We start from the raw sequence: 23,072 nt of genomic DNA, 5'->3' as shown, positions 1-23,072 counted from the left end.
GATAGAAATAATTCTGTCTACTTGCTGCAGGCTACTGGGAAACTGAAATCTCTATGTATCTGAGGCTGAAAGTGACAGTGGGAAATCTTGTTTTAGTTTGGCACTGCTGTGCATAGCGCCTAAGGCCTCCCACAGGCTGGGAAAATATTCTACTAGTGAGCTACTGTGTCAGCAAACAAATATTCTGTTAACAACTATTACTTAGCTAAAATCTTACAAGGTAGGGGCAGATGGAAAGATGTTAATGTACTATTGCCTTTGCAGAATGCCAGACTAGGAACCTCTCAGAACTGGAGTCCAGAAAGCAACCCAGTTACTAGTTTATAGTCTAAGTAATGCTCTATCTGCCTCCTAGCTCATCTTTCCTAAACTGCCCCGTTCTTGTTCAGTTGAAGGCCTACTAAGATGGGTATGCCTTCCCACATCGATTTATCCTGCATATGTATTCCAGAATATTCTTGTACATGGATTTATATCTTCCTCCAAAGTTTTTAAACTTTGCATGGCTCTTTCTTCTTCACCTGCTGAATAAAACCCTACCTCATCTTTTTGTGTCCTATGCCAATCCCAAACGACAGTAAGTGAAAGTGTCAACATCTTCCACATGAATCTTGAACATTTCCTGACCTTGAAAAATGGTCCTGGCTCCTGCCTAAAGCACTTGCTTTTTTCTCTTCTTCAACTTTTGACATAGGGTACACTGAATAGAACGACTGCATCTGCTCCCCATCCCTCGTTCTATTCCTGTGCCCCCCTTCCACTGCCCTCCCCCACTGAACATGGTTAAGCAGCTCTGGCTTCTTAACTCAAAGTTTTCTATGAATATCTTACAATTACCATTTATGCCAGGAAGTGATATCACTCTCAGTTTTATGCCAATATATTGTTTCCATGCGCTGTACTCTGTGCTTCAGCTATGTTAAATATAGCAGAATCATATTTAAACTTTGTATTCACACAGTGCTCAAACAGTTCCAGGGTAGGCCTTCAACAATATATGTTGTGCTAGTTGCTAGTACCAGTGGCTCATCCTGTAATCCTAGCTACCCAGGAAATGGAAATCCAAAGGATCATGATTCTTGGCCAGCCTGGACAAGAAGCCCATCTAATCCAATAGCTTGGCATGGGGATAGATGCCTATTATCCTAGCTATTTGAGAAGCTGAGATCGAGAGGATCATGGTTCTCAGCTCAGGCAAAAAGGTGAGACAATAAAAAAAAGCAGGTGTGGCTCAGTGGTGAAATACTACCAGTGGGCAGAAGTCCAGTCAGGGTGCAAGACCCAGTTCAAGTGCAGGTACCACTACAATATGACCAGAGCAAGCTGGGCATAATGGCTTAAACCTTTAATTATATCTTTGGGGGGAATAAATTGGTCAAGACTTGAGGCCAGCAAGGGCATAAAGCTTCAAAAGACTCCATCTCACTCAATGTCTAAGTGTAGTGGTATGTGTTTGTCATTCCAGCTTGACATCTGGCCTGTAAGGCCAGAAAAATGGAAAGACGGAAGGAGGACTGAAGCTCAGGCCAGCCTGGGCATAAATTGAGTCCTTCCCTTGAAAATAACCAACATTAAAAGGTGCTAGAGGCATGGCTTAAACAGCAGAATGATCACCTTACCAATACAAGGACCAGAACTGCCAAAATAAACAATAAACTACAGCCCAAAGGGCTAGAGGTATACATGGCTCCAGTGGTATAGCCAAAGCTCTGGGGTCAAACACCAATACTACCAGCAAAAAAAAAGAAAAGAAAGAAAACAAAAAGAAAGTGTCTATGTGTGTTTGTGTGTGTTGTATGAAGCTACACAAGTAGCTACAGGGGTAGAATGTCTGCCTACCAAGCAGAAGTCCCTGAGTTTAATCCCCAGTACAGCCTAACAAAAGTGTTGTGGCTTCAGATGAGCAGATTTTTCTATAAATACTGACTTGTAGTTAACAGAATGGTTAACAGAAGGTCATGTATATATGTCTTTTATAGAGAAAAAGGAGTAAAATAATATTTGTATCTATCCAGTTTTCCTAAAAGTTTTCATCTTTGAATACTACTTTAAATACTTTCATATACATAAACCATGTTTATTTTGAAAACTATTAATAATTTAAAGAGTATGCTCATAGTTGCTTAATTATTTGTCTATGTATTCACTTCTTCAGCAGTACTAGTATCTGCATTCAGGCCTTGCTAAGCAAGCACTCTACCAGTTGAGCTATGGCTTTAGCCCATGGGGCATACTTTCCAAAGGACAAAAACTGCCTAGGAGAGATTTTAAACTATTACTCCAAATTCAGTGAAATGTTTAATCAAATATAACACATCTCTTAAAAATAGTAGAGGCTTAGTTTATAAGATGAAGCAAAAACCAACATTAGTGAATGGAGATAATATAAAAAGGGGGAGAATTTATTTACTAATGTAGTGATTAAAAGTATTTCATTAGAGAAGCAATCTGAAACAGAAAACAAGTCCAGATAGAAAAGTTGATAGAAATCCTAAATATCATTTGTAGACCACAGGCCTCTCAAAAAAACAAAAACCCAAAAACAATAAACAAACCCCCTTCCCCCAAAAAAGCCCAAAAAGAAACCACCAGCACACATTCAAAATTCCAATTAACAACAGTCCTTGATTAACTGGGTAGCTCACAAGTGCAGATACACACTAAGCACAGCTTAACAGTAGCTTCCCAAATACTCACTAAATCCTGATTTACATTCAGAGTGCTAGCCAGACATTGCTACTTTGGCACAGAGGGCTCCCTCTCCTAGCCTCTCCACATCTTTGTTCTATGATGAGGAAAAGCCTCAGGGAAGTACCCAGTCCCCTGAGGGAGAAATCAAGGGAGCTGGTAAAATGCAGACCAATTGAGACCATGGGGATCCAAGGCAAGACTTTGATAATAGATGTTCACTGATTGTCTTTCTGGCATTAGGGGTTTTGTGTTTGTGAGAGAGACATGACTCATCAGGGAAGCTCTTCTGTTTCTGAACACTATTACAGCCCAAGAGCCAACACAAAGCTCAGGTCGCACCTCGGAAAAGCTCAACCCTTCATATTCCATGATCCCACTTGGAAGTGAACAGTCCATGTGGAAGCACTCAATGGTGGTGGCAGCTGCCAGTGAACACCATGCCAGGGTACCCCATGTGTGCTACTCCTGAAGCAGGCTTCGAGAGACCAGCATCTTCATCACTTCGTTGCTACCTGAAAGAGGGAGAAAGCAGGAAGGATCTAGATCTAGAAGGAGCAGATAGTCATGGATTTAAACTACCATGGTTGCTCTTATCCTTTTTCTCTATGGTACAGGGTGGGTGGGGAGGAGACAAGAAATGAGAAATAATTGGTTTTTTAAAATCTCATCTTATTATTAAAAAAATGTTTGCATTAGATTTAGAAAAGCGGGGTGGGGGTGGGGTAACGGGGAAGAGCACTGGTATCTCATTCCTATAATCCAAACTACTCAGAAGGCTGAGATCTGGGGATCCTGGGTCAAAGCCAGCCTGAGCAGACAAATGTGAGATATTTATCTCCAATTAACCATCAAAAACCCAGGAAGTGGTAGAGCACCAACCCTGAGTAAAAAGGCTAAGAAAGATCATGAGGCCCTGAGTTCAAGCCCCCGAACTAGCATACAAATACAAAAAAAGGTAGAATATAACTCTACTTTAAAAAACAAAAAGTACTTCCAGAAATAAAAAAACAAAACAAACAACAACAACAAAAAAAGCGCCAGGCATTGGTGGCTCACACCTGTAATCCTAGTTGTTCAGGAGGCTGAGATCTGAGGATCATGGTTCAAAGCCAGCCCAGGAAGCAAAGTCTGTGAGACTCTTATCTCCAATAAACCACCAGAAAACTGGAATTGGCACTGTAGCTCAAGTGGTAGAGCGCTAGCCTTGAGCTGCAGAGCTAAGGGACAGCACCCAGGCCCAGAGTTCAAGCCTCATAACCACCACCACCACCAAAAAATAAAAAATTATAAAAATTAATAATTCTGGATGAAGGAAAGTGAATACTTTTACTTTCCGTTTGTGTGTGTGTGTGTGTGTGTATACACTATATATACATGTTTGGTGTTATGGGGTTTGAACTCAGAGCCTTGCTAGGCAAGGGTTCTCCCACCAAGCCACCTCCAGCCCATCTATACACTGAGTATTTTAGATAGGGTTTCCCTCTTTGCCTGAGCACAGGCCTGTGCTATAATCCTATTTTAAGTTTCCTGCCATAGCTGGGATGACAGATGTACATCACCATGCCCAGCTTCTTTGGTTAAGATAGGATAGAGTCTTGAGAACTATTCTAAAATCCTCACAATCTCAGACTTCCAAGGTCATAGGATGACAGGTGTGTACCATACTGCATCCTAGCTATTGATTAAAATGAAGTCTAGGGGACTTTTCGTCCTGTCTCACCTTTCACCTTGATCCTCCTGATCGCTGCCTCCTGAGTACTGGTAGTATCAGGCATGAGCCGGTAAAACTGAATTATTTTATAGCTTTTCAACCATAAACACACACTTCTTTGGCAATCAGCAAACTGAACTTTAATTTTTATTTATTTATTTATTTTTGCCAGTTCTGGGGCTTAAACTCAGGGCCTGGGCACTGTCCCTCAGTTTCTTTTACTCAAGGCTAGCACTCTACCGCTTGATCCACAGCACCACTTCCAGCCTTTTCTGTTTATATGGTACTGAGGAATGGAACCCAGGGCTTCACATATGCTAGGCAAGCACTCTACCACTAAACCACATTCCCAGCCCAGCAAACTGAACTTTAAAAGAGAACATTTTTCTCTTAAAGGAGGAGAATCAGTTGTTAGGAGCTTTTCTTTTTTGAGTGTATATGTGCATGTCAGTCCTGGGGCTTGAACTCAGGGCCTGGGCACTATCTCTGAGCCTCTCTGTGCTCAAGGCTAGCACTCTACCACTTGGGTCAGAGTGCTACTTCTAGCTTTTTCTGAGTAGTTTATTGGAAATAAGCTAGCCCAGGCTGGCTTCAAGCCATTTTCCTTAAATCTTAACCTTTTGAGTAGTGAGGATGCCACCGGCATACAGCTTGCTTCATTTTTAATATAAAGAGACACACAAAGAACCTTGTGTCTTGAGCAACCACACAAGACAAATAAAACCAAACCAACCATTGTACTTTTGCCCAAAAGTCCTCAAGCAACAAGGTGATAGTGACTAGTACTCTAATTTTTCTCTGTGTGATGATGGCATGACTTGAAATAATGTGTGGTTTTTCTCACTCAACAGCCAGCTTAAAAGACAGCCTTTAGAAGAAAGGTGAACTTTCCCACAGTTGTAAGTTGTGGGAAAGTTGAGCACAATGACAAAAAATGAAGTTTTAGTACAATAACTGGGAAATTTGTGACTCTGTCTATTGGGCTCCAATTGTGATTTCCACATAAAGCCACAGCCTTCCTTTAAACTTCCTACAAGTGCAAAGCTCAGACCCAATGGCACCAACAATTTGGTGTGGGGCTCTACAGAGAATTCTGGTATCTGCTCAGGTATGAGAAAGATGTTTTAAAACAGACAGGGAGACAAACACTCACAAGATTGTTCTATATTCCTACTAAAGTAGTCCCAGACACCCACCCATACTAGCTGGAACAAGAGCTGTAAGCCAGTTGCAATCATACAGGAAATCATGAGATGGAGAATGAAGGATTACCAATTGGAGGTTAGTCTAAGCAGTAGTGAGATGTTATATCTCCTTTTTGGGGGGGGGGCGGGGGTAGGTTGAACTCAGGGCTTGGGCACTATCCCTGCACTCTTCAGCTCAAGGCGAGCACTCTACCACTTGAACCACAGCACCACTTTTGGTTTTCTAGTGGTTTATTGGAGATAAGAGTCTCATGGACTTTCCTGCCCTGGCTGGCTTTGAACCGTGATCCTCAGATCTCAACCTTTTGAGTAGCTAGGATTATAGGCGTGAGCCACCAGTGCCCTGCTTTTGTGAGATATTATCTCAAAAAAACAATAAAAACAAAAAGTGTGTAGCTTGAGTGGTAGGATGTTTACCTAGTAAGCATAAAGAGTCCAATATTACAAACCCAACAAGACAACAGAAGAGCTATGTCACTTCAAGGTACCATTTGCACAGCTTGACTCACGTCTCACACACTCCCCAGATAGTATGTTTGTGGCTACCAAGGAGAAATCCACATACTGACAACTTTATTGGAAAAATCCACTATTTATACAAATATTTATGAACATATTTAGGATACAGAGCTGATAATCAACTTGTAAAGCTGCTGGCTCACATTTGTTTTATAAAAAAATTGGGAGGAAGAAGTAATGGGGTTTGAATTCCAGGTTCTGCGCTTACTAGCCACATGTTCTCCCCTTTTTAGTTACTACTCTGGAGGAGGGAGTCATGTTTTTGTCCTGGTGGCTTCTGACTATGATTCTCCTACCTGTGCAGCTGGGATCATAGCTACATATCAAAACACTTACCTTACTGGTTGAGACAGGGTCTAACTTTTTGCTCAGGCTGGACTTTATGACGTTTCCAATCTCTATGTCCTCAGAAGCTGTGTTCATAGGTGAGTCACTTTTACTGGGTTCATAAATTATTGCATGAAAAGTGCTGGGATCCCTGTCGACTAGGTATTTTATGTAACAGTAAAGAATAGCCACTGGTGTACTTTTCACTAGTGAAAACTGCCATCTCAGTTTTGACCTTCTCTTTAATCCACAAAGAGAAAAGCGCAGAAGTAGATCAGATGTCTCATCCAGAGAGACAAAGCAGTCTCTTGGCTCCTAGCTAGTACTCTTTCTGATGTGTCAACAGGCCACTTCCAAAACAGGAGTGAGGAAAGGAAGGAAGGAGGAAGACAAAAGACAGAGCCTGGTGGGAGCCTGAGGACTAGCCAACATAGCCCAGGCTGGAAAGGCAACTACCCCATCACTGTTTTGAAAGAGAATAACTTCTGGCCATTTTTACCTTCTAGAATTTGGTGGACCCTGGAGTCCCTCATATACTGCTGAACAGCATAATCCTTCAGGTAGCCGTAGCCCCCATGCATCTGCAAAGCCTGGTTGCAGATCTGCAGGGAGAAAAGGGATTCACTGTCTTCAGTTCCATGAAGGCTGGAACATCTGCTTTCCCTCTCCATGCCAGTCTCTAATCTGACAGCCTACTATATATTAACCAGAGGAAAAACAACACACAGATAGCCACCAAGCTCAGAGAGGAGCTCCATATTCTTATATGGTTAGAGACAAAAGGAAGTCCATCTACCTTACTTGTCTATTCCCACCAGTCAAATGACCTCTGCCATTCTCATTAGTGGCACAGGAGAAGCTGCCTACTACCACCTTGACTGGATTATATGAAGCTCAGATACCATCTAGTAGACATGCAGCCTTGATGTAGAAATGGCTTTGTCCTCATAAGGTAAAGAGGCAATGAATGTTAAATCTGGGCTAGAGATAGTACACTGCTCTGAACCTTGCAAAGATCATGTCTAGAACACATCTGAAAGACAGTGCTATAATGAAGTGCATAACAGTACAGGACAGGCCAAAAGGCCAGCGATGAGAACTTCTGTGCAGGCTTCTCATGCATTAATTTATATCCTTAAGCCTCAAAGCCATTCTTGTTTGTATTGGAAGGATAGAGTCCCAGCGTTGACTTAATCAAGTTTTTCAACATCTCTACGCCTAGCAGCTGCTCCTAGTCCTTTCCAGGGGAACCAAAGAGCTTATTACTTACAGCAAAGCATTCCTCTGTAACAAAGAGCTTGGCCATGGAGCACAGGGCCACTGCATCTTCCCGCTCTTCCTGCAAGGCCACAGCAGCATTTCGAACCATCAGTCTTGAGGCAACCAGCCTTGTGGCCATGTCAGCCAGTTGGAATTGTAGGTACTGTAGTCAGAGCAGGAAAAAGAACCAAGACAAAGGGGCTTAGGTAGGCTCTAGCAGAAGACCTTCCTAATTGACACCCCAATGTTTGACTTCTACCTCCTCTACAGAGCAAACACAGTGTTTCCTAATTTCTAAGCCTGCTACGTTTTGCCCTGGACTTGGCATTACTGCCTCGCAGGAAAGACCATGGGTAAGACAGAATAGAAATAAAAGACAGATTCTGGAAAGCACCACAAGGGCTATCATGGTCTTCTCTGAGAACATGGGTCCTAGAGCAGGTCTAAAGATGGAAGGCAAATGCAGATGCTCAGGGCCTTACCTGGTTACTGGCCAGAGGTGCTCCAAACTGCTTCCTGACCTTGAGGTGCTCTCGGGCATGGATGATTGAAGCATGAGCAGCCCCCAGAGAGCAGGAAGCTAGAGAGGAAGAGAGTTAAGGCTTCCATGAGGCCTCAGGAAGAGCAGCTGGCCCCAGCCACTCCTTCCTTGCCCCATTCCTTCTGGTCCTCACCGACGTTGATCCGCCCGCCATTCAGTCCCTTCATGGCAATATGAAAGCCCTGCCCCTCGCTCCCAATCCTGTTGGCCACAGGGACAGCACAGTCTTCGAAGATTACAGCTCGGGTTGGTTGGGAGTTCCACCCCACCTGGCAAAAATCAAGAACTGGGTGTCTGCCCAATAATGCCCCACATAGGGTTGCCTTCTCTGTGGACAGAAGCCTGTGAAGTATAGAGTAAAGCACCCTGGGACTCAGACCCACAAGAATGTAAAACAAGGAAAGAAAGAGAGTTCAGAGTTAAAGGCTTATCAACACTCATGAAACAAAGATGCTTATTTCAGCTAAACATTTCCCCCCCCCCCCATCAGTCATGGGGCTTGGATTCTGAGCATTTTTGCTCAAGGCTAGCACTCTACTACTTTGAGCCACAGCACCACTTCTCCTTTTCTGGTGGTTAACTAGAGATAAGCGTCTCATGGAGGGCTGGGAAGGTGGCTCAGTGGTGGTACTACGGCTCAAGTGGTAAAGTGCTCGCCTTGAGCTGAAATGCTGAGGGACAGCTCTTAGTCCCAGAGTTCAGGTCCCACGACCAACCAAAAAAAAAAAGTCTCATGGACTTTCCTGCCTGGGCTAGCTTTGAACTATGATCCTCAGCTCTCAGCCTCCTGAGTACCTCGGATTACAAGCACAAGCCACTGTTGCCCAGATTAAACATTTTTTTAAAAATTCTATCTACAAACTTCTTGTAAGATTGGGACAGGGCCTGACCTCATTTTTGTAATTCTGTGAGCATATTCTTTTGTAAGAACAATGTCAGAATTATTTATAGGCATTTTGTTTTTGTTGCCTATTATTTTGATTGTTTAAGATACTATCTCACCATTTAGCCCAGGCTGGCCTCTAACTCATGATCCTCCAGTGTTCGGATTACAGGCATGTACCAACATGCCTGTTAGTTTACTTCTAATGATCTTATTAATAATAGCTCTACTTCTTTTAGAAGCATAGTTCTTAAAATGTGCTATAATTAAGGCCAACAGCATTCAGTGTGTGGGCGATCCTTGGTCTGGCATTTAGCTTCAAAGAGATCCAGTGGTGTGCTGGTATCAGCTTATAGGAGTCAATTACACCTCTTCTAACTGAGCATTCTGTGATATACAGGGGTGCCTTGAAATCACTCTGATGAGAGCATTCATACTGCAGAAATTGGCCAACACTACAAATGGGAGCTCTTTTGTTTGTCTCAGAGAGCTAGTTTACCAGGCTATCAGGGGATGCCATATGTCAGTCATAAGCCCAAGAAAATTTCCATCACATAACTACCTAGTTACAGTTTTCATCTTTGGAAAAAAAATCACTTGACTTACTTATGGCCTTCCTTTTTCCAACCTTAAGTAGGGGAGCTGGACTAGAAAACTGGGAGAAGCTTTTTCTTCAAATAAAATCTCATTGAGGTGTTTCATATTTTGTAAGGTCTTCACTTAATTCCCTTCATCATCTTCTCCATATATTTCAAAACTTTAAAGAACTGTAAGGCTGTAGCAAGGCAGATTAGGAAAACTATAAATTATATAACACACCTAGGTTCCCTTTTAACTCAAAAAAATACAATCACGGGGCAGGAAAGGTAGCTCAGTGGTAGAGTGCTTGCCTTGCATGCATGAGGCCCTGGGTTTGATTCCTCAGCACCACATAAGCAGAAAAAGCTGGAAGTGGTGCTGTGGCTCAAGTGGTAGAGTGCTAGCCTTGAGCTGAAGAGCTGAGGGACAGTGCCCAGGCCCAGAGTTCAGGCACCATGACTGGCAAAAAAAAAAAAAAAATACAATCACTTTTTTTTTTTGGCAATACTAGGGATTGAACTCAGGGCTTTCTAAACACAATATAAACATAGGAAGGCAAGATCACATTGGTCTAATTAGTAAAGCATCAAATACAAACAGCTGGTACCCTCTAGCACTTGTGCTCTAACCAGCTACTGTGAAAATGGCCCCTGTCCTAAACTTACCAGAAAATGTCCTTTACCTTGTAGAAGATTCTGTATAACTAGACTACTCCTGTTAGAGCCTATTCCTGATATTAATTTTGTCTCGTCTGCATATGATGTTGAAATTCTCTCTCTCTCTGATGCCAGAGAGACTTCAAGTCAGGACCTACGCACTTCTTCACTTTTGCTCAAGGTTAGCACTCTACCATTGAACCAAGAGTGGAGGAAATGATGATAGCATTTAACAATAGGTGTTTTGTGAAACTTATTGGCAAACTTTGTCACCTTCTCTAGTAGCTCACTGTTTCTTTAACAATACCCTATTCTATTCAGTTCTTTAAACATTCTAAAGAAGCAAGTGCTTAAGGTAGGAAATCAAGTATGTGACAGAGTTTATGAAATTAGGGAGGGCTTTGTCTGACAAGTAAAAGCCTCATAATTTGAATTGCTTCCTAATCAGCCACTCACCTTTTTCTCCTTCTTGCCAAAGCTGAGGCCTGGGGTCCCCTTCTCCACAACTATGCATGAGATGCCTTTGGGGCCTGGTCCTCCAGTTCGGCACATAACCACATAGATGTCTGACTCACCACCTGCACTGATGAAGGCCTGTGGATACATTAGTGCTACATGAGTTCGGAGCCTAACACCAGGGCAAAACACTGGAGTCTTCCTTACGATAGGCAAAAGAAGACACTAAGGGGGGATCAGTAGTAGATGCAATGACTGGAGAAGCAGGGATTTAGTTGATAAGAATATTAAAAAAGAAGAATTGGAGGTGTGGTTCAAGTGATAGAGCATCAGCCTTGGGGTGGGGGTGGGAAGAGGAGGCCAAGTGAGAACATGAGGCCTTGAGTCCAAAAACCCAAGAGACCAAGATGAATAACATTATGTGGAATCAGATCATAAGAGACAAAGAGTGAAGAGGAGTAAAGAGAAATGGGTCAATGTTTTTCCTCCTAGCATATAACATTCCTATGGGAATACTAACTCAGGCTCAGGACCCAGAGGATCAGGAAGAAGATGGGAAAACGTGAGTTGTTCAGGGAGGTCAGCATGCTGGTACCTTGGAGCCATTGAGGATGTAATGATCTCCTTGTTGTTTAGCGGTGGTCAAAAGGGATGCAGCATCGCTTCCACTTCCTGAAGCAGGGCTCAAATGGAGCAGAAAGCGGGTGAGAAGGTTATGATTCCCTTGCCCAGCATAGTTCTATCTCCTCATGAATCTTTTAAAGAAACATTTGGGTGTGTACTACTTTAAGATCCACATGGCCAAAGGAATTTTTAGTACTTGGTGAAAACTGCTTGCATTAAGCAGACCACAGTTCCTCTCCTGACACACCAGCTAGCAGTGGTTTGCAGCTGAGAGGAAATCTGAAGACCTTTGGTACCTGTGACACAGATGGGAATCTTGTTACTATACAACCAAACTTGGTTAAGTAAGGGCTCTGTGGGTCAGTGGGTGAACAGTGCACACTAGCTCTACCTCTCTCCCTGAGAAGTCTTCCCCTGCTAAGAATGGCAAACCCACCTGGTTCAGTGAGGCAGTAGGAGGCAAACTTCTCCATGGCACAAAGTGGTGGGCAAAGCTTGTGTCTCTGTTCTTCATTTCCAAAGCTATCAATCATCCACACACACATGCTGATTGGCGCATCAAGTAAGATATTGACAGAAATAAAGACAGAAAAGAAAATGGGGTGAAGTGGAAGAGAACAAAGGACAGCAAAGCAGATTCAACTTGAAAGGAAACGACTAGGCGAAAATATATTCCTGGAATATGTTCTAAACAGAGACACTAGGATGTGATATTTCTTACCTGGATGTTTATGCTACTTCCAATTAGAACTCCTAGAAATAAGTGTTAAATGTACTTCCTACTTTCTCAAATTTTTGGAAGTTTCATCTGTGGATAGAGGGAACAGGTGACAGTACCCAGACTACTCTACTGGAGCAGTCTGCTGGTAGTGGGTACTAGGACTTGGGAGAAGGCTAGCTGACCTGATTCTCTAAGCAGTATACAAGATAGGATCAAGTCCCCAGGTGGCATATCTAGGATGTCTTAGCAATAGTTTTGTTTCCCAAGGACAAGCAATCCATCCCACATGAATCAACTTCTCCTTATAAGCCAGAAACTTCCTGGTCACTCCATGTGAATGTTCACTCACTTGTGGATGCTCATGTAGGCTGTGGTGCTGGTGCAGCCTGTAGCCAACGCTTCAAAGATGACAGAGGTATCAAGCCGTGACAGTCCAGATCCACCAACATCTGTTCGGACGTAGACTCCCCCAAAGCCTAGCTGTGCTGCCTTCCGCATCATCTCCACAGGGAACATCTCCTATCCACAAACAAGAGAGAAAGCTGGGCACTGGTGACTCACACCTGTTATCCTAGCTACTCAGGAGACTGAGATCTGAGGATCATGGTTCAAAGCCAGCCCAGGAAAGATTGTGAGACTCTGATCTCTAATTAACCACCCAGAAAAGCTGGAAGTGATGCTCTGGCTCAAGTGGTAGAATGCTAAACCTGAGCAAAAAAAGCCCAGGGATAGTGCCCAGATTTTGAGTTCAAGTCTCAGGGCTAGAGAGAGAGAAGGGGGGGAGGGGGAAGGAGAGGGAGAGAGAGAGGAAGAGAGGGAAAGGGAGAGAGGGAGAGAGAGAAGGAGAGAGGGAGAGAGAGAGGTTGGATCTGGATGCCTTCTAGAAAAGGAGTCACTGTTAATAGTTTTCTTATGGTAAATGGAGAAAGGAGACTGGGCAATTGGAATTACAAGGAGGGGAAGATATGGGTCAGAGTGAGCAGAGACACTTGGTGGAGCATCTAGCCACAGGGAAGCATCCTACCTTCTGGTCCCACTCTGCCATATTTGGAGCCATTTCCTGGGCAGCAAAGTCAAAGGCCACTTTCTGAAAAACTTTCTGCTCCTCATTTAATCCCAAGGAAGCTGTGGGTAGGAATACACATATTCAGTTCTAGGATGAAAGCCAGAGGAGAACAACAGCAGTAACAGGAAGCTGAGAGGACAGTTATTTTAGCATTACCCAACACAGAACACCTGTTACAGTGTCTTGGCTGGAGAGGAAACAGTTCTAACGCTTACCCATATCAGCCTAGGACAACACAGGCAGACTCTGCAGACATCTTACAAGTGCCACAGTGGCAGCTGTAAATAGGTAGAAATGGGGGTAAACAGGGATACAAAAAGCAAAAAATGGGAAGAGCAGGATGGATCAAGACACTGGGCAATCAAGAACTATCCCTATCTCCCTTTACTCCCACAGGACTTGGTTGACTTTATTTTTCCAACCTACTTACTTTTCAAAGATCTTAATCTTGGCCTGGTGCTGGTGGCTTACCCTTGTAATCCTACCTACTCTGGAGACTGAGATCTGGGGATTGTTGTGGCTCAAGTGCTAGAGCACAAATCTTGGAGCATGAAAGCTCAGGGATAGTGCCCAGATCCTGAGTTCAAATCCCAGAACTGGTACACACACATATCTTTACTTCTTCTTCTTCATAAATCCATACAAATTAAAAGGCCGGAGTCCAATGTAGTCAAGTGTTGCCTAGCATTCCTGAGGCCCTGTTGTATGATAACTGAAACATGGTAGATCCAATGGAGATCACAAACAGTGTAAGTTATTAGAAAGCCAAAATCAAAGTTCAGCAAAATAAAACACCAGGAAGTGGGTACTCAAAATGGGTGAGGGCGGGGTCAAAGGGGCAGGGGTAGACAAATGAAAAAAAGGAGGAAAATGCAGACAAGAATCCAATGTATATCCTGAAAAATTAAAAAGAGAGATGGAAGGGGTGTGTAGGGATAGGATGGGATGGGTAAGAATGTCAAAAGAGGTATCACTGATCAAGACATATTGTATTCATAAACTACTTGGTTAAATGTTAATGATTTCAAAATGGAAGGTACTACCATGTTTTAGTCCTAGTAGCTCAATATATGTTACTATATCTTCTTCATCATTGTCTTACTTGACCGAGCAAAGAGCTACTTCCTAAAGGCAAGCAATTCCAAACAACCAAAGGAGAGCAGGTAGGATTACAAGGGTGAGCCCTGGGCACCAGGCTGAAATAAAGATTTTTGAAAAATAAGTACATAGGAAAAGTGGAGTCAGCCAAGCCACGTGAGAGTAAAAGAAGACAGTGAGCATTAAGAATATTAGAACTGTATTCTATGACTGGAAGCATGGATCAAGTGGCAGAGTGCCAGACATGAGATAAGCAAGCTAAGCAAGAACCTGGTACTTGATAATACAGCACAACAGGATGGTAGCTGTGGCTCAAGTGGATAAGAATCAATTGTGAATGAAAAAAGCCCAGTGAAAGAGTGAGGCACTGAGTTTGAGCCCCAGAATATATACAGACACAAAGACGGACGGACGGATGGACACACACACACACACACACACACACACACACACACACACACACACAGAAAGGGTAAGGTATATAAAGGAAAACACGGAGATTAAGTAAAACTCCATAATTTTCAAAAGGCAAAAACAACCAGGAAAGTACGCCAAACAAGAGGACTCACGAACTTTGCCAGTTACAGGCAGAGGTGAAAGTGTAAGCACACAATATACTCAAATGGCAAATTGGAAAAACAGAACAAGTGGGATGAGGAAAGCCTTTAACATACAACTTAATTAGAAGCAAAAGGCAAAGCCTCCAGAAGCTTTTAAAATAAAACTACCATCTTTAAATGTATCCAAAGTAGAAAACTTAAGTAGAGACCCAGTAGTACTATTAGAGAATCTTCAGATGCTTGACAATTGTAGGCTTTTGAGTTCTGGCTCTGAAAATGGATCATTTAAGTCAGGGACCTCTCTAAACCTGTTAGCCCAATGTAAAACAAGAAGGCTACTTTTGCTACATTGAGCACATTTTCTCACCTATAAAATGAAGACATTTTATATATAATATATAGGTACCATATAAAATAAATCTTAATATAGGTGCCATATAAAATAAATCTTAATTCTCTTAAAATTGTTCAGCTTTAAAACACAAAGAAACATTCAGGTATGTTAATTATCAATTCATTTAAATTTCCTTTTTCAGTAATAAGGATTAAACCCAGGGATTTGTGTAGGTTTAGAAGATTCTCCACCACAAAACCACTCTACCCAGAGCCTATTAATTTGTTTGGTTTAATATACAATTAGACAATTTTCTTTCATTGACTAAAATAATTTCTTCTGAAAAGCTGAATGAGCCAGGAAGGGGTGGATTGGGAGACATGGATGAGAATGCTGCAAGGGGTCATTGATCAAGATGCACTGTATTCATAAACTGCTTTGTAAAATGGCAACTCCTTTGTGCAACTACTTTTTCAAACAGAAGTAGGTCCTAACAGCTAGAGTTAAACCAGTAACTACTGGAATCACTCATATTTATATTATCGTTTGCCATAACCACTCCACTCTGCTTTGGCATCAATCAAATGACCTTGTTTACAAAATCCTAAGAGATAGATGATATCAAGCAACACCCCTCAACACACAATATTCTATACTTAGTGTGCTTCAAGAGTACATTCTTCTGTAGGTAAAATCTCCCTTCATTTTTAAACAAATGAAAAACCGTCAGAAAAAAACAAGAACTAGTTCGGAGACAGACAGAGAGCTCATTCTCTTTGTCCTGGTAATTGACCAACACTTCATCACCTTCAGCTTATATTCCATTTGCCCTCAGACATTCCGGTTCGTTCCATACCTAGTGGCTTCTCAATCGCATGTTTATTTTTCTTGCCAGTTTCAGCAACACAGGTTTTAAGCCTGCAGGTCATTTACCGCCCCCCCCCCACCGCCGCTTAGGCTCCCCCTGAACATCGGAATCCACACACGCGACTTCATCACACACACACCAGTCACAGGCTACACATCTGGGGGTGTCCGCAATGAGCGGGGCAGAGGGAAGGGGGTTCGGGAGGTAGAGGATGCCGCGAGAAGCGGGAGATGCCCTGCAACGCAGGCTCGGGGTGACGGGCCTCCACCGGGGCAACCGCAGAGGAGGCCGAGCCTGAGGCTCCTCGCAGAAGCCCACGGGAGTCCCGCTTTGTCTCAGCCTTACGATCGATGCAGGAGGTCAAGCTCCGGTGGCAGGTCTGGATGGGGGTCCCGGGACCGCGACGAAGCCAGCTGAGGCGCGCCCCGAGGCAGAGGTAGCCGAGCCGGAGCTTGTCCATCACAAAAACAGACAGGTAGTGCAACTGGACCCTGGCAGCATTTGCACTGGCCTGGACTGACCAGCGACCTCTGTCGCACTGCACTATGGGAGTTGTAGTCTAACATGACCCTCGTTAGCCTCGCTCCAGGCGTGCTTCTCGGAAGAGAGGACTACAACTCCCAGAAATCCTCGGTGGCAGGCACCAATGAGACCTGTAGTCCACGGAACCCTTAGGCTGCGTGCCGGCGGGCGGAGGCGGGGGGCGGAGGGGGGGGCGGAGGCGGGGGGGTGGGGAGGCGGGTTCCGCGTCTGCGCAGATCCCGTGTTTGTGTGAGGTGCAGAAGCGTGGTCACGAGAGCGGGGGACGTTGCCGAGAACTGGAGAGAATTTAGGTGAGGTTATCTCATAGATGGCCGGGGAAAAGGCCCTCGGGGCTGGTAAGCGCTGTCGGCTCGGTTCTCCGCAGGCCAGCCCTTTACCCTTCCCGTTGCCTTCTTTTTGCCGCGCGCAGGCTCTGGAGGACGGCTGAACGGCTTCGGGCCGCTCCCGGTGGACTCCGGAAATCTGCCCGCCCGCCCCTCGCTGAGCTCATGGCAAGACCCCGGAAGAGGCAGGCTGGGGCCGCCAGCTCAGGTGAGCTGCCCGGGACGGCAGAAAAGGCGGTCCCTCTGAACAGCATTTCTCTGAAGCCGGTTCAGGAGTGTTCGCTTTAAGCTGGGCACAGTGGTGCACGCTTGTAATTCCAGCACTGGGGAGATGGAGGCAGGAAGATTAGGAATTCGAGGCCAGTTTGTCTCCCCTGCCCCCCCCCCCAGTGTTCATTTTCCATTCCCTTGTGGATGGAAGCTTTTGGTAGCCCATTGTCACCCATTAACCTCTTCCCATCCTTTTCTTTTCTCTCCAAGTTTCTTCTTGCTTGTTCAACCAAACCACAGTTATTAAGCACTAAGAGTATTTGTTATACGGAGTCCAAGGTACCGAGGTAAAAAGGTAATAACCTTTAAGACAACGTGGGTGGAACTGGTGATCATCATTTTAAGTGAATAAGCAAGGCATAGAAGGTAATGATGTGTGTGTATGTATATGTGTGTGTGTATATATATATATATATATATATGTATGTGTATATATATTATATATATATATGTATACCTCACTCCTATGTGGAATACAAAATACGTTGATCTCGGGGAAGAGTTGACAGTAAGTGGTTGCTGGAGGCCAGGAGAGTTGAGCAGAATGAAGGATGGGGAGTGGCTGGTCAATGGCTACTAAGTTCAGTTGTGCTATTGCACAGGAAGGTGACTATAGATGATGTACTGTACATTTCAAAAGGCTGTAAGAAAGAATTTAGAATGTCATCTCTATAAGGAAATTATGAATGTTTCAGGACATAGATTTATTCAACCTGATTGAAACATTATACAATCTGTACATGTATCAAGATGTCACATGGAATCACAATGATACGTGCAGTTTTCATGTCTTATCTATCAGTTAAAATTTTAAATTAAAAAAGAATTGATTTGCTGGGTGCGGGGTGGCTCACGTCTGTAATCCTAGCTACTCAGGAGGCTGAGATCTGAGGATCACAGTTCTAAGCCAGCCTGGGCAGGAAAGGCCATGAGACTCTTATCTCCAGTAAACCACTAGAAAACTGGAAGTGGCGCTGTGACTCAAGCGGAAGACGCTCGTCTTGAGCTGAAGAGTGCAGGGACAGCGCCCAAGCCCAAAGTTCAAGCCTCACAACCGACCAAAAAAAAAAAAAAAGAAAGAATTGATTAAAAAGTGAGGATGAAAGAAATACAATTCCTTTTCCAAAATAAAATGTTTGAGACCACCTCAAACATGCAAAAAGGTGTAAGTGAAATCTGGGAGACTGGACTGTTGGATATAATAAGAGGGAAACATCACAGGGGAAGCCTTGAAAGGGAGGTAGAATTTGAGTTTAGCTTAAAGAATGGGAAGGCTTGCCTCATTAAATTGATAATCCAGGGATACCCTGTTAGGCAGGTTTTTCTGTCCATTTCCTCATAGATAAACTGAAGTTTCATATGTATAAGACTAAGATGCTATTACTGCTAGTACTTCTACAATCCAGGATCTGAATCTAGGTATGATACCGAAGGGTACACTTTCCCACGATAGCACATTACCTGCTAGCAAGGGTTATGGGACATCTTTTCTTTTTGGTTCTGGTCCTATGGCTTGAACTCAAGGCTTGGGTACTGTCCCTGTGCGTTTGTTGCTCAAGGCTAGTGCTCTATCACTTGAGCCAAAGCTCTACTTCTGGCATTTGGGTAGTTTATTAGAGATAAGTGTCTTACAGGCTTTCCTGTCTGGGCTGGCTTTGAACAATGATCCTTCGATCTCAGCTTTTTAAGTAGCTAGCATTATAATCTTGACCCAGCAATGCCTGACTCATGATCTTTGCTTTTTGCATTCCTATCACAGATAAGAAGGAACTTTCAGGAAAACGTTCCAAAACTTCAAACTCAGGCAAGGCATTGACTAAAGAGGAAAACTGTAGCCCTCAGAAGACTTCAGCCCCTAAAAATGGTGGGAAGAATGTAAGCAAGTACTGGCTGATGAAGTCAGAGCCAGAGAGCCGGCTAGAGAAAGGTGTAGATGTGAAGGTGAGACTATCTGGCTACAAATCCTTCATGCTGTTGTTTCTTAAATGAAAAGTGAATGTGAGACTACATAGGGTTCTACCACCAGCTTACCTCTGAAGGGTGGAAAAGGTGAAAATGAATAAAACCAGCAGAATTTATTACCATCAATTACAAGTTGAGTATTAGCCAAAATGCCTTGGACCAGATGTGTAGATGTGTTTCATAGTTTGGAGATTGTGTGTGTGTGTGTGTGTGTGTGTGTGTGTGTGTGTGTGTGGAGTATTTGGGAAGTTTGGCTTGTTTTTGTCGGTCGTGGGGCCTGAATCCTGGGCCTGGGCGCTTTCCCTCAGCAAGAGCCTTGAGCCGCTTCCAGCTTTTTCTGCTTAATGTGGTGCTGAGGAATCGAACTCAGGGCCTCATGCATGGGAGGCAAGCACTCTACCACTGAGCCGCCTTCCCAGCCCCATGTGTGGGAAGTTGTACAGGTTGAGCATATCTAATCAAAATATCTGAATCTAAAACTTTTGAATATTGGTACATTTCAGAACATTTTGGATTTCAGATATCCAGATTAGGCATGTTCAGACTCTTACCTGTTTTGTAACTAGATTCTATCCAGGTAGGCCTAGGCAAACTTCTGTGAAGTGCAAGATAGTAAATACTGTAGGCCTGGGGGTTTTATAGTTTCTGTTGAAACTGCCTGTATGGTAGGAAATTGGCCATAGTACATAAACAAGTATAGTTGTGTTCAAGTAAAACTGTGGGGTTAGATCCTAAAGCCTGCTAGTTTGCCAGCTTCACTGTTTCTGTAATTTTTTTGTTGTTCTTGTTTTGAGATAAGAGTTTCACTGTGTGCCTCAGGAAATCCTCAAGCTCACTAATCCTCCATGCTGGAATTGCAGATGCTTACCAACATGCTTGCTTACTAACACGCTTGCCCCTGGCAAGCCCTTATGTGCCTCCTTATTTAATTTGGTATACATTCAGGAAGTAGATGGAAACCAGTGTTAATAACAGCCTGAGAGAAGAAATACATAATACTTCATAAGAGTAATGCTAGAAACCAAGAGATTATCATCTTGGTTATCTATTCAGCTAATCCCCTTAATTATCCAAGATCCAAGTAATCCAGGGCTTAAATCCATTCAACATCAATGGTTCTGTAAAGCTGTTTCCTAGTAAACTACACATTTCTGTTAGAGCTTATAGCACTTTTCAGTGGTAGGGAGGAAACTTCCATATATGCTTACCAATTGGCCTTGACCTTGGTGATTTCATGAATGACTTTATTTCCTCTTGCCTAGTTTGGCATTGATGATCTCAAAGCAGAGCCCAAGCAGACAGCATGCTGGGATGGTGTTCGAAACTACCAGGTAAGGGGATTAGGTGCAAGGCTCCTGAGACTTAGGACTGGGTAAATGTCTACCTCCTCCTCCTCTTGGCCAAAAAGTTGTTTTCCTAGAACCTTAGCCTGAAAAAAAATTTTTTAATATTGTATTTACATATATTGTATGAAATCTGTAAGTGACCTGGTTCTGGCCAGTGTCCTAGCACAAGTCTGGATGTTTTGGCAAAGGGACAAACTGATGAGTTGGGAAGAAGTTGAAAAATAGAAAAAGTGATCTAATAAAAGGAGAACTGATTTAAAAAAAACTTTTTTTGGCCAAAGCTGGCATTTCCAAGCTGGTAGGAAGGATAATCCCTGTCTCTTCTCTCTTGGATCAGGCTCGGAACTTCCTGAGAGCCATGAAGTTGGAGGAAGAAGCCTTTTTCTACCATAGCAATTGCAAAGAGCCAGGCATTGTGGGACTTATGAAGGTAAGGGGGCTAGGTTGTATATTAAGACCCTCCCTCTTGAGAGAGACTGACTCGTCTAAGGGATACAGCTCAGATAGATAACAAAAGGAGGTGTCTTTCTCCCCAGGAACAGAGACAAGACTGTCCTGTTCCCTTCCAATATGGTAAGGACTAGAATAAATCTTGCTTTCATTTCAGGGCCTGCTAGCACACACTTCTTCATCTCTCTGTCTTTGTCTTTCACTCAGAAGAAAGCCTGGTGGCAACTTCTCCTATCTAAATTGTTGTTAGTAATTATTACTATTTAGTTTTAGAACATGCTTGTAAGACTATAAAATAAAAACAAGGCTGATTTCCTAACTGTATTTGCCCTAGGCTATAATATTTTTAGATATATGAGCACTGATTGGCTGGCTGTATAGCAAGGGGGAAGGTGGGTACAAATGGGTAGAGTAAGAATGAAAGTTAGATTTTTATTCATGATTGGCTATGGAGCTGAAATGATGGGAAACTTTGGATGTTGTTTCAGATTGTTAAGGAGGCTTACCCAGATCACACACAGTTTGACAAAAACAATCCTCATTATGACCCATCCAGCAAAGAGGACAACCCCAAATGGTCCATGGTAAAGACTCCTGTTCTATTTTGTGAGCAGGGAAAGGTGGATGAAGGGAGAAGGGCAGGATACAAGGAGCACAGCCAAGTCTTGCTCAATTGAGGATATGCTGATTTAGGTCATTAGAACAGAATTGGCAGCCTTATTCCCGGGAGTTTCCTGCAAGCAGCCAAAACCCATTATGCGTTGGCATAAGGCACATGCCATTGTCCCAGCACTCAGGAGGTGGAGGCTGGAGGATTGTTTGAGCCCAGGCATGTAAGGCCAGCCTCGGCAGTATGACAAGTGTTGCAGAGCCTGGCTAGACAAACCTTTGACCCGTACACTGATGTCACATAGGTGGATGTACAGTTTGTACGGATGATGAAGCGTTTCATCTCCCTGGCTGAGCTCAAAACCTACCACCAGACTCATAAAACAACTGGTGGCCCCTTAAAAAATATGGCGCTCTTCACTAGGCAGAGACTTTCAATTCAGCCGCTGACCCAAGGTAAGAATGGGCCCCTTCCCTTATCCATACATTAGAACTGCCCCCATGAATTCACTCACTAGCTGATTAAACTTGCGCACAGTAGTAAATCCTTTTGAATCAGTGTCTTCACTTGTGAGACCTTTGAGGAAGGAGTTCCTGAGTTTCCCATTACTATGTGCCCAGTATCCAAATCCTTGGCATTTTAAAAACATCTTTATCATTTTTGAATGAATAGCTGCCTGATGCAGTATCGCACCAAAGATCTACTGGAGCCTGGTATTCACTTTCTTGTTCAGGAAGAAACCTATTTCTTCTTTTTATCCCTTTTTGTTTCTGGTAGAAGAGTTTGATTTTATTTTGAGCCTGGAGAAAAAGGAACCAAGTTAACTGAGGTATTGCTGTTGGAATGGACACCAAAAAGAGAAAGAAAGAAGGAAGGAAAGAAGGGGAAAGAAAAGCTTTTAGAAAAAGTTTGCCTATTGCATTCACCTGGGATCATGTACAAATGTGTTTATTTACTTTTTTTTTCAATAAAGTGTTTGATACCAAAGTTGAAAGCTTTTCTTCTAAAACTTCATTGGTACCTCGTGCTGGTGGCTCACACCTGTGATCCATGTTACTCGGGAGGCTAAGATCTGAGGATTGAGGTTTCAAGCCAGCCCAGACAGACAAATCTGGGACACTTGTCTGCCAATTACCAGCAAAAACACCCCATAAAACAAACAAACAAGAACACCCACCAAAATGCCAGAAGTGGCTGAACTAGTAGAATTCCATCCTTGTGTGAAAAGGCCAAGTGAGAACCAACACTGTACTATCAAAAAGCAAGCAAACAAAACACTTCACCTTCATTGGATGTGGCAGAATACTCCTGCACATCTCTTAGACCAAGGCTGCTCCTTTGGCCATTGGAAAGATGGAGGGAGCCTCTCCCATCCACCTCTACCCTTGCTGATACTTACTTAACAAATAGAAAAATGTAGGGATGAGTTCTTTGGTCTTGTAACACTCACTGAAATGCATTTTTAGACC

General features: G+C 43.3%; 2 protein-coding genes across 3 annotated transcripts; one reads left to right on the top strand and one right to left on the bottom strand.

Moving 5' to 3' along the window:
• Positions 1–2,279: 2,279 nt before the first annotated feature.
• On the bottom strand, positions 2,280–16,600 carry Acad8 (acyl-CoA dehydrogenase family, member 8). The gene is made up of 11 exons (XM_013009884.1): positions 16,445–16,600; positions 13,198–13,298; positions 12,523–12,692; positions 11,889–11,998; positions 11,424–11,500; positions 10,829–10,966; positions 8,388–8,523; positions 8,196–8,293; positions 7,724–7,876; positions 6,953–7,055; positions 2,280–3,203 (listed from the first exon to the last, which is right to left on the bottom strand). The coding sequence occupies exons 1-11, from the start codon at positions 16,557–16,559 to the stop codon at positions 3,151–3,153; spliced, it is 1,254 nt and encodes a 417-aa protein (XP_012865338.1). The 5' UTR covers positions 16,560–16,600; the 3' UTR covers positions 2,280–3,150.
• Positions 16,601–16,843: 243 nt separating this feature from the next.
• Thyn1 (thymocyte nuclear protein 1) lies at positions 16,844–22,590 on the top strand. 2 transcript variants are annotated; one of them, XM_013009889.1, is made up of 8 exons: positions 16,844–16,932; positions 17,052–17,173; positions 18,995–19,176; positions 20,460–20,528; positions 20,881–20,973; positions 21,482–21,577; positions 21,908–22,058; positions 22,381–22,590. In XM_013009889.1, the coding sequence occupies exons 2-8, from the start codon at positions 17,131–17,133 to the stop codon at positions 22,425–22,427; spliced, it is 681 nt and encodes a 226-aa protein (XP_012865343.1). In that variant the 5' UTR covers positions 16,844–16,932; positions 17,052–17,130; the 3' UTR covers positions 22,428–22,590. The 2 variants fall into 2 exon arrangements, with proteins under 2 accessions (XP_012865343.1, XP_012865345.1); XM_013009891.1 differs by having other exon boundaries at positions 22,276–22,590.
• Positions 22,591–23,072: the final 482 nt, after the last annotated feature.

This window comes from Dipodomys ordii, unplaced genomic scaffold (genome assembly GCF_000151885.1).
Source record: "Dipodomys ordii isolate 6190 unplaced genomic scaffold, Dord_2.0 Scaffold10, whole genome shotgun sequence".
In the NCBI taxonomy this organism is placed as follows: domain Eukaryota; kingdom Metazoa; phylum Chordata; class Mammalia; order Rodentia; family Heteromyidae; genus Dipodomys; species Dipodomys ordii.
The sequence above is the reverse complement of the archived record's forward strand: the minus strand, read 5'-3'. Positions and strand labels throughout refer to the sequence as shown.